Genomic DNA, 12,198 nt, shown 5'->3' with positions numbered 1-12,198 from the left:
TCAATTTGAGTAGAATTAACAAGAAATAATATATTTTTTGTTCAAATATTTATTTATTTTTAAAATGAGAAACTGATTGAATGGACTAAGGGGATGATATAAGTTTAAAAAAAGAGATTTTCTCAACTTGTTTTTGAAAGGGATACTTGAGTTTGGACAATAGATCGAGATCGATGTTCTTTCTTTTTTCTTTTCTATTTTTTTTATTTAATTTAATTTTCTTTTGGAGATCTAAAGAAGGCTACTTTTCAGGAATTCATGGCGTGGCATGGCATGCCCCCCCCCCCACTTGGGCCTTCAACATCTTACATAATATTTGATGTTGAAATTTCAAAGTACTTTATCATATCCCCCAGCATTTAATGATATGAGCAATTCACGTGACAATGTCAATGTGGTTTCTATATTAAATGGTCTCAAACTTTCAAAAGAGTTGGGATGTGTTTGTTCTTTGAAATCATTTTAATTTAAACCGGATCCATTATTTTCTTCAACTTTTTATTAAAAAAAAAATTAAGACTCATTTTAACCTATTTTATATATTTAAATATATCTTAATAATAAGATCATCTATAAAATATTATTATTTACATATCGATTTAGATCATTTCAACATCTAAAAACAGTCTTATCCTTTTCCATTATTCTCCACTATCCATCCCCATTTTTTTATATTTGTTCTCCGAGTAAAAGTGTTAAATCTATTTTATTTATAAAAGAAACATTTTTTTTTATTTTTATTTTCTTGAAGTTCTTAAGCTTTACACGTTTTGGCTAAGGTTCTATACCAGTGTCAGATTGAGCCTTTTTTTTTTTTTTTGTTGAAAATAATCAAGTGGATCAGATTGAGCCCTTTGGTAAGTTATCGTTTAATTATCTAAAGACCAATTAAGCACATCTGAGGACTGCCATAGCTATAGATTCGTAGAGAGAGAGAGAGAGAGAGAGCAAATAGTGATTTATCCACATGAAAATGATCATTTTCGGGGGTTTTTTTGTAATTAAAAAGAATTACAAAATATATTCGTAAATTAAAAAGTAACCTCATCCTAAACGTTGACATCATGCCCCACCCTGCATGCTTGCCATTTGGCCCTGCAAGATTTGCCGTGCCACCTAAGCCATGTAGATCCGAATTTACTCATCGTAATTGGTTTATTTGTTTAGATTTTCAATTGAGAGAGAGAGAGAGAGAGGAGCATCATTCATTCATTACATTGATTAACTACATCAATACATGGAAAAAAGATCGGATCTAGCTCTCTACTTACAAGAGAGCTCCAAAAGAAGATTCACACGAAACTCAGTTGAGAAATTCCCAAAGAAAAATTAACAAAAAAAACTTTCAAAACAATAATAACAATGTACACCAAATCACAAATATATATAATCTTGCATGCACGGCTGCAGTTCAATATATATATTTCCAGATCGACCAACCATCTTTTAATGGCCGTCACCCTTACTACGATCAGTCTTCTTCGACCTACATCAGAAGTTCATTGACCCACCCAAGATCAGGATCAGAGCAAGACCAAGGATTTTCCACATTGACCTTGTTTTTGTTGTTGTCGTTATTGTTGCCGCCATCATCAACGAAGCTCTTGCTCGAGCAGTTCCCGCTGAAAAAATTTTCAGACCCATAAGGGCTTGGTGTTGAGGGTGAAAGAATAAACTGTGGCTGATCTTCACTGTTGAAGGAAACATCAACCCAAGGCACATTTGGGCTTTTAGCAGACAAAGGCGAGGCTTCTTCACTGAAATTCATGGCCTCGAACGAGCTCATGAGCTCAGTTAGCACATCTTTGTAGCTCAGCACCCCAGGATTCAGCTGTTGCATACCACCACCGGACTCGGAGCTTACAAATCGGTCAGCGTATCGAGAAATCGGTGATAAACCATTAATGGAACGCTGTTTCACAGGGGAAAGAGGCGGAGAAAGCGGCGGAGACAAATGGGACATACCTACTAGCGTTGAAGTCGGTGAAGAGGTTGCGCAATGACAAAACAAGCAGCAATGATTCGAGCCGGAGGATTTCAGGAATTTCTTCTTGCAAGGATGCTCTATCGGCGAAGAGTTCTGAGAATTCAGTGGCAGAATACGAAGCTGGCGAGGCGTGTGAGCAAAGAAGCACACCTTTCGCTTACAGTTTTTCCCATCTTTGCAAGCCTCGGTTCGGTACCTGGCAGGGTGCAGCCAGCACTCGAACACGCCGTGAGCAAACTCACAGCTATCACCACGGCTACATCCGCCGCGGCGGTACTCCGGGCACACCTGACCAGAGTAGTGGAACCGCCGGGGGTCACGGCGGCGGGCTTTTTCCCCAGGATGTGCAAAAGGGCAGTCGGTCCAGTCGTGGCTACGGCTACGCGTGCAGCGGCGGACCTTGAACTCGTACATGCGGAAGTGGTCAGAGGAGTAAGGGTCGGAGTCATCAGAGTCATCGTCGCCACCATTATAGGGCAAGAATTTCCGCAAGAGGGTGGACTCGTCCAAGGAGGAGGAGAAGCGCGGGGAGTCGGAAAAATACATTTCGGCTTCTTGGGTCGGAAGGCGGCGGCCGAGGAGCTTTCTCGGTGGGATATCTATGTTCTTGAGCTGTTTTTTGGAGAGGAGTTGGTGGGAGGTATGGAGCTTGTGTTGCTCTGCACAAACGCTACTGCTCATCTTAGATGCAATATGCGTCTATTTATGCCACACAATGAGAGAGAGAGAGAGAGAGAGACAGAGGGTGAAAAAGAATGATGTTGGTGTTGATGACTAGGGGAACAAGGGGGATGGGATATATATATATATATTCACATATAAGACAGTACTAGAGAGAGAGAAGAAGGAGGAGGAGGATGACGAGGATGGGGGAGGGGGTATGGGGTGGGAGGTGCGTGGCTGCTTAGTATTTGGGATCGGCATGCAAAGTTGGGTATGTGGCAGCTCGAGGGCTCACATGGCACGCAAGACCAGAGTCTTATGTGTATGTATGTCTGTTGACAAATCTAATCGGATCAGATGGCTTTGGATTTAATTGTTTTTGTTTTTGTTTTTTTTTTAAAATAGAACATTGAATTCATTCAATAAACCGAATTATAAATGTGTCTTATTAATACAGAAGAATCCAGACTATAAGCCAACCTATACATTTGTTCTTAAGTATTCCCGCACACATAGTAACAGATATTATTTTAACTTTTAAATCTCTTCTAAAGTGAGATAGAGAGCGTTCTATATTAACAGAGAGGAAAGACCCCCTCCAACTTTCGAGGGAGGCAGAGTACAGCACGCTGTTACTATAGATACTAAGTCCAATAGTCTAATTCTACGATATTAATAACTAAATAGCAAACTACAATGCAAAAAAAAACATAAAACAGAACCCAAAGCATCGCCTGAGCCCTGACAGCACACCTACCGTAGGCATCGAAGTCACGAGCCCATAACAGCACGAGCACCTAGCTCACGCATGGATAGCAGCCTCTACAACAGAGATTGGCCATACGACCACTAGCCATAACATCGCCTACCACTCTCGATCAGCTCTTACCCCAGATTGTGATCAATCAAGCAGTTCATCACCTCACTCAAGTAAAAACACTAATGACCCCCAAAAATGGTATAGGTCGATGGACTTTTTCCATCAATTTTGTCTGTTTTCCATCCACTTCGTTGTACGTACATTTACGACATGTCCATCCATCCACTACATTGTATGTACGTCTACACTATCTCTGAACAAAAAACACGTTTTGCCCCCCAATGCAGATAACGTGCGATCCCTCTGGGCAACACCCTGACCCCACTAGCCAACCTGCAAGCATGCGAGCATTACATGCACAGCCCCATACCACTACCAGATTCATGTTTTGCCCCAAAGATGAGACTTTGCTACAAGTTTCACCTCCAGCAAAATATTTTCGTTGAAAAAATGCAGCTGCAAGCAAGCCAAGCCGCCCCAGACACCGCAGTGGATGTTACTCTTCCCCTTTTAAAACTACCCACTACCATCAGGGGCCTTATTTATATTATCTAAACAAAATAGAAATCTAAAATAGAAATGAAAACCAGAAAACAACAAACTAAAAAAAAACCCGCAAGCAAAGAAATTAAATCCAAAAAAACAGCAAAACGATGCGTCACCCCCATTCTGACCACCTTCCAAGAGAATCTCCACCATGAGTTTTGCTTGGGCTTCACCCCAAAAACTTTCTTAAACCCCCATGCATTCCAGCGTGCATTCCGAAAGCCACCTCTGTTTTCCATGTATAAAACAGAGTCACTGAACCCTTGGGGGAGTACACCCCAAACTACATGCAAACCATCGCTTCTGAGTTCAAAAAATCATAGCTCTACTCACACTAGAGGCCCTCCCCTTTACCACCACTCCTAGCTACGTGGTTTTCCATGGTGGTCCCTCTTTGATAACTTACTTTCAACCGAACCACACTCACGGCCAAAATAGCAACGTCAAAGCCCTCCACCTCTATGGTATAAATGCCTTCATCCTATCTGAGTGAAATAAAATGGTAATCGGCTTCAATGTCCTTAACCATATAGTAAAACTTTTAGACCACCATGATCATCGCCAACCAACGCTTATTAATGAACAGAACCTAGCAGAACAAAACAAAGGGGCTGGAGGGAGGGGGGTGCCGCTCTCACCCCCTCAGACGGTTTACTCCTTTTTTTTTTCTCTTAGAGAGAAGGAGGAGCTTCTCTCTGGATTTAATTGTTTTGGGATGTGGTCGTTAATTGTCCAGGATTAGCTAAAAGGGTTACATTCATGTGAAAGGGCTTGTACTTTTATGATCTTTATGATTAAGAGTAATGTTGTATATATTTGTGAAATGTGAACGTGTAATCGTTTTAAAAAAGAGTAGGGTTTATTATTAAAAATTAATTTTTTTTATGTGGATCTCGTATTTATATTTTTTTTAAAAATAATTGTGCAATATTTACACCTCATGCAACTATCATTTTTATACATAATTAATTATACCCATTAACATATTCTGTAGAAGAGAAGCTTTAATTTGAGCCCTGTATAGTCCAGAAACTGAAAATATATTCAAATCCGTGAAAAGGTTTTGATATTAATACGATCGATCTTTGGTAGTTGCCAATAATTTTACTTTTGGGGTTTCAGATAAGACTTTTGCAGTCTCTGAACGTGAGCTAATTTGGCAGGCCAATTATATAGCTGCATGCTTTTGTATGCTTCTCATCAAAATACATACATACGTACATACAGTTATATGTATGTAGGGGCCACGTGAGAGTTTTGGGGTTATATCCTTTATCGCGTTAAACCAAGATAATTTGGATTTTAGTTGAAGACATTGCTGTGATTCTAAAACAGAATTTATAAAAATAAATTTATAGATGGACGTGATTTTATAGAATATTTTTAATTTATTTTATAATAAAAATATTTTTAAAAATTTGACGTAATAGATTAAATTTTGTCAATTTATAAATTTAATTTTATGAAATATTTTTGTGATTAAAACATTAATTCTCGACAAAGTATTATACATACTGTCGGTTTTGACAATCAGGCAGACGAATGCATGCACGAATCACAAGCTTATATGAACGACCCATCTATGTACGTAACATTTTCTTTCAAAACATAGTGATTAAGATAATTTTTTTATATATGATTCCAAGAAATTTACCATAATCATATTGGAAAACCACGAATTAATTTACCATATATAATAATCGTATCAGATAACATCATATGATCCTCTTTGCATGATCTGCATGGCTTTTTAAAACCATTTGATGGACCGGCATCCATAATTAAACTGGTTCTAAAATGAAGAACAAGAGCCAAACCTCTGTCCTCTAGTAGAGGTTTCTGGTTTTGTTTTTTACAAGGAAAAATATAGTTACAAGTACAATTGTGCACTAATCTGTGCACTAATATGATGTGATTGATCAAAAAGTAGATTTTATTAAAAACAGTGTTGATTTAAAATTTAAGTATGAATAAATCAGTATTGATACACAGATTAATGCGCGACTATGCTGGTATGTAGCAAAACTATTTTTACAATCCTTTTAATTGCTATGTTTTCATTATTTCTTTGATAGGCCTACCAAAAAATCTGACTCTCCAATTCTACGTTGTATAAGTTGAAGCTGAGTGAGAGTTAGATTTTATATGTGAAATTTGATCGGGATTAGAGTTAGAGTCAGAATCTTGGATTAATCCGACTCTAACAACGTCGGTGCACACCCCTACTCTTGAAGTGGAATCAAATTATCAAAAGACTATCTATTATTTTTTAACTTCAATCAGGATTTTCTCTTTTATACTCTCCAATTGAATAATAAATTACAAGCATTAATACTAAACTACACATTATAAGAGTTAAAACAATGAAATTTATAAATTTTGAAAACAAATAGTTGTGGCGGTAGGTGTGGTGGATTCTCAGCCATCGTCCATTCAAATTTCTGGTGTTGGCGCCGGTGCATTTCCGACAACCATCTCTAAGGCAAAATTGATAGTGATTATTCAAACTATTTATCGAGATGACAGACGTTATTCTAATTAAGTGATGATATCACATCAAAAGATAATATAAAAGGGATGATATAAAGATTATAAGTCCAAAAAAAAAAAAATCATTTTTGTTACCTTATAACCATCTCGACATGAATCCGGGCTCTTATTTATTGCGTGGGACGTTTCGGTTTTTGTTTCGATCCATCTCCAATCTGAATCAACTACAGACAAACACTGGACACAATACGTACTTTGAGCCCGGTTTATGCCCAATTCTTGCAAAGATTGAAACTATTAAACCTCAGGCCTAGCCCATGGTGAGCTGGGCTATCCAAGTACTTCAAACAAGTCTAGCCATTTCATCCCTTCAGGTCTTTTTTTGGTTATGTAATAAGAAAGTATTTGTACCAATTCCAAATACACAAGCAAGTTTTTGTAGGAAGTAGACCTTATTTTAAACACGTGTTTAAAAAAAAAAAATATTCATTTTTAGTGTGATTCATTTTTTTATAATGTCTATTTAAGACTTGTACTTAATATTATTCGTAGGAAAATTCATTAAAATTCAACAATGATACAAATTATTGGGAGGGGAAACAACTTTTATGGATGCAAGAAAAAGGAAAACTAAATAGGTAGTGATTCCAATAAATTGACCCATGTCTACATTTTCATGGCCAAAAAAAGCATCATCGTAGAAAAAATCATGTGGTTGCGAGTGTGGCCCACGCGCTAGGTAAAGATCCTACTTGGGTAGCCGAGTCGATAGATTTGGATGCCCAAAACCTTCTCACAAAGCGTGTCCTTGGTGTTGATTTTGCATAGCTCTACTCATTCTCCATAGAAAAATAAAGAACAAAAAGTAATAAAAAAACTCAATAATAGAATAAACTTTGAAAATTAGACTGACTAGGATGTGGGAGAGGAACCAAAGATGTATAATTAAAAACACTAATGCTAGGGACAATCGTTGCTTGCAAACAGCTGACAGTCGACTTATGCCACGTCAGCTAAAAAAAAAAAAAAAAAGAAAGAGGAAAGAAATGCAGGAAAGATGAATTTGTGAAAGCTTCTTATTCACAATCTTTGTTTCTGAGTTGCTTCTTGCATTTGAAATGCCCACACGCTTTATTCTGCCACTGGTTGAACAATCTCTAGTCAAGTGGGATACCAACTGTCAATTGCACAAAATAAAATCGGCTCATATTGTAAGGATATAAAAAGAAAACAGAAATAGAAATATAACAAAAGATCGGAACAAGTGATTATACCAGGCTACTTCAAAGTTGCTGATAAAGAACCAATAAGATTGTTAAGGGCATGAACAACCACCTACAACAGATAACTATAGCTGGCATCTAGAAATGGAGCATTGAACTGTTAGATAGATCTACACCACATTTGAAAATTAAAAATCGGCTCGAATTAAACGCAAACAAGTCAAAATCCACAGAAAATGGCAACTCCCAGACAACTATTATTAGTTGAGAATGGGATGTTCCCTTCATTTTCATAGTTATAATGAGTTTACTAATGACTCGAAAACCAAACTGGCATCATCCACCTAGATTGCCTTTGCTCCTCACAACTAACAGAGTATCCAGCAATGAAAATACACCTACACTAGGCAAAAGAAAGCCCAACTGCAAGAAACAACTCCACACTGCTCCAAACAAAAACACAGCATAAATATTGCATAGAAAAGATATCCACCAATCTGTTTTAGTTTTGTACCAAAAGAAATGGAATTTTTTTTTAAAAAATTAACATCCCAGTTTCCATTCATTCTTTTGCTCCTTCCTACCACTCTATGCCATCCTAATTGTACAATGGATTACATAATATAACTAAAAGCAAAATTGCAACTCTCAAGTCCTAAACTTGTGCTAGCATTTATTAATTTAGGCAAATACATGTATACATATAATTAAAAAAAAAAACAACGAAAAAACTATCGGCTGGATTAAACAATATTGCCACCAATGAAGCCATCCTCTGATGAGAAGGTGGACATGGTGATCAACGCATTACAGTCAAACACGCTATCTTGCAAACTCATCAAGAGTTAGGAAGTGCTAAAACTCATGGAAGGCTTTGCTCGAGGAACGATGGGGACTTCAGCCTCACCCACTAGCATCTAGACCACGCCTCTCATTGTGGGTCTAGCCAATGAGTCAGGATGAGAGCAAGCCAGTCCAACCAGCAGCAACCTCCTCATCTCGCCCTCATCAAATTCAGCTCCAAGCCTTGCATCCGCCACTGTTAACAACCTCCCTTCTTTGTGTAAACTCCAAACCCATTACACTAAGTTGCTACTAGCTCCAACTCTCCCAGCCCGAGTCTTGATGGGTCTCCTTCCACTAGCCACTTCAAGAACCACAACACCATAGCTAAACACATTAGTTTTCTCTATAGCTCTCCTCGTTAGAAGATACTCAGACGCCAAATACACAGAGAGGGGGCTTCGGGGCTTCAATGGTCTTCGCAAATTGAAAGCATAGAGAGGGAATGATGGGGCTTCGATTGTCTTCATTAATCAAAAACACAGATAGGGAAGGAAGGGGCTTTGAAACATAGAAAGGGGTCATACGAAACACAGAGAGGGAGGAAATGGGGGAAATGTAAACAGCACAAAACGGTCCCGTTTGATTTTTTCCACGTCAGCGTCGTTTGCACAATGCTTGTACGAACTGACTGCATCCAGTGTTTTTGAATTAAAAAACTACTAGACACTTGCGAAGTCAGACTACAAGCGTACGAGCATCACAGCAAGGGATTGAATTCATTTATATTCATCTCTAAGCATTAAACATTTGTCTTTTAATTATACTCTACTCCTCCAAACTATTAGGGGTGTCTAAAATCTTGACAGTTATCTGCTAGGATTAATCAGAGCAGATAATTGGATTCAATCTTGGATAGTTGGATTTTTTACTATAAGCCCGGATATTCAGGTTATAACCGGATTTAATCCAGGTTTTTAATACCTTAAAAAAAAAAGACTAAACTTAAAAAAAATGTTTTTATAACACTTGTTTTAAAAAAAAAAAAAAAACTGATATCATGCGTATAAAATTGCCCAGATTTAAAAAAAATTAATTTAAACACTTTTTAAAAGATTTTTATTAAAATAAATAAATTAAAGAATTAGGGGGAAAATTGATTTCTTTCACCTTGATCTTGTGATTACCATTTTGGAAAATTTCCTACTAGACTGAGTCTCCATAAGTTGCCAGCAACATCAATTACAATAGAAAAATGAAAACTATAATGATTAGAAACAATAAGTTAAAAAGAACGAGAAGAAAACTTGAAATAAAATCTCACAAAGACACTACAATAATTACTGTCTTACAGCTTTAGTTCTTGGGTCTATATCAGCAAACAAATGCAACCAAGCATAAGAGACGACTAATTCTTCTACAATTATTTGAGGAGATAATCAGCAAAGATTATAGAAAATTCTGCATGAAATATGAAGGTTTCTTTTTATTCATGAAATCTCACCATATTTGTCAAGTGGAGCTAGTGAGACCATGTAGATATTCTCCAACCTCTATGCTTGCTTGGATTTTTGTGTGTTCCTCCTGCATATCCACACCCCAAATTTAATACAGGGTCTAAAGCTAAAGAAATTAAGTGGTACTCAGGAAGTCAAATGTTACAAATTAATGTCTAATTCTAGAAACATTTATAGAATTCTTTGTTCTAATTCTAGTTTGATCGAGAGATCGATTTACAAGAATATGTTTAAGAGCAAAATAATTTTTTTTTTTAATAAATATTCAATTATGATCGAGATGTCTACAAGCATGATACCAAATTGATATATCATGAGTACTCATATGCACAATGGCAGAACCAGGAAATGTATAATGGCATGTTGATTTATATATGGTTTCTCTTTATATGAGTATGCGCGCATTACTAACAGTACGTTCAAAAGCCTCAAGTAAAATATCATTACTGAACTCATTCAAAGTTGGTCAAATTAATAAAAAATCCCAACAATATGTCACAAAGTATCCATCACAAAATAGTCAAGGTTAATACAGACTTACTTCTCATAGAGATCCTTGATTTTTCCCTCCATCTCATCACCAAGAAAAAGTCCCATCTTTCTTCTAGGAGCACTCTCAGATTCATGTTCCATGACTGAAACATACTACAAATATTAAATGCACAAAGGAGTTTCATATATGTGAAAATTCTTAAGCACAATATCAATTCCAATGAGTTATTACAGAAATAAAGGGAACCTTGTTCTCCAAAATATGTTGCTTTGAGCTTGCTGTTTAGGGTGGGAGTCCATATGCTTAAGTTGCTGAAGTTGAAGGAAGAGGATTACCTTAAGAAGAAGAAAATGTAGAGGTTATGTTAAATGGATAAATTAGTAATAAAAAATTAAAATTAACAAATAAAAACATTTACCTTTGATGTTAACGTCTTCTACATGCCCCTCCATCTCCCAAGAACTCAGTGGTTCACAAGTCAACCAATTTTGTGTGCAAATTAGTACTTGGACAGTCTCTGGTGCTAATGAGTTTCAATATGGGTCTATTACACGTCCATTGGTGCTGAATGCAGACTCAGATACGACGGTGTAAAGAGGAATGACCAATATATCACGTGCGATCCCTGTAAGGATGAGATATCTAAATGAGTTCCTTTACCACCAATCCAAAATCTCAAATCCAGGTATTTTTGGTTTAATTACATTTGACAAATACCTCTTCATGTCCGAACTAAATACCCAATTGTTTTGCCCGTCAAGATATTGATTTAGAGATGTATCAAAATCTTCATAGTTCAAATCATTACCAATAATACTTGAGGAACTTCTATGGGCCATATTTGATCTTCCATTATCTAGCCCATGAAACTTGTGGTATTGCTCAATTAAACGATTCATTAGCAATCTTACTTTTGCCTCAATTCTATCTTTGCATTAATCCCCTTTGTACCTTTTTAACCAATATGACAAGGTTGTAATCTTATATCTAGGGTCAATGACAAAAGTTATATAAACAATCATGTTTATCCTATTCGTATTCCCCCAATATTTATCAAAGTTAAGTTTCATAGTAGACACCATCCTCATCAACATATCATCCTCACTCTGACCCATTTCGTTTAAATTGTACTCAATTGTAGAAACAAAATTTGTTGAAATAAAATATTAGATATCATGTACAATGAGCCAGAGATTTTCAAAGAAGTATCATAAAAATCTTTTAGAAACTTAATAAAAATACGAGACATTTGCCAATTTTTAAAAGGAGGCAGCAAAAGCTATGACTCCCTCACTCCCATTAGAAACAAAAGCTTTTTCATATTTTTCAGCAACATTAAGCATTAGGTATGCATCTATTAGGAACATCTAAACACACCATTTTTCCACACACAATATTCAATTATTTGCACATGTTTTAAATATATCAAGCCTTGTCTGTGAGGACCTCACAAATCTTATTGATTCTCTGATATTATTTACAACATCATATATAATTTTTAAACTATCACATATAATGAGGTTTAAAATATGTGCAGCACATTGTACATGTATAAACTCGTCTCCTAAAATTGTAAACTCCTTATCTCTTATGTTCCTCCTCACATGATCAATAGCGACATCATTAGAGGAGGCATTATTTATAGTGATCGTACACGGTTAATCTCCCAATCCATC

At 36.5% G+C, this 12,198-nt stretch overlaps 1 protein-coding gene and 1 long non-coding RNA gene across 3 annotated transcripts; both read right to left on the bottom strand.

The window, feature by feature from the left end:
• Nucleotides 1-1,195: 1,195 nt before the first annotated feature.
• LOC122304024 (zinc finger CCCH domain-containing protein 2-like) lies at nt 1,196-2,775 on the bottom strand. Its single transcript, XM_043116046.1, has one exon. It carries the CDS (start codon nt 2,666-2,668, stop codon nt 1,487-1,489), a length of 1,182 nt encoding a protein of 393 aa, XP_042971980.1. The 5' UTR covers nt 2,669-2,775; the 3' UTR covers nt 1,196-1,486.
• A 4,583-nt stretch (nt 2,776-7,358) lies between these two features.
• On the bottom strand, nt 7,359-11,143 carry LOC122304088. 2 transcript variants are annotated; one of them, XR_006240911.1, is made up of 6 exons: nt 10,941-11,143; nt 10,769-10,857; nt 10,571-10,674; nt 10,017-10,096; nt 7,781-7,867; nt 7,359-7,683 (listed from the first exon to the last, which is right to left on the bottom strand). It is a non-coding gene; the product is annotated as an uncharacterized LOC122304088 (long non-coding RNA). The 2 variants fall into 2 exon arrangements; XR_006240912.1 differs by having other exon boundaries at nt 10,571-10,664.
• Between the last annotated feature and the right edge of the window lie 1,055 nt (nt 11,144-12,198).

Source organism: Carya illinoinensis, chromosome 3, assembly GCF_018687715.1.
Source record: "Carya illinoinensis cultivar Pawnee chromosome 3, C.illinoinensisPawnee_v1, whole genome shotgun sequence".
Lineage (NCBI taxonomy): Eukaryota > Viridiplantae > Streptophyta > Magnoliopsida > Fagales > Juglandaceae > Carya > Carya illinoinensis.
This window is presented reverse-complemented; position numbering and strand designations above follow the sequence as displayed.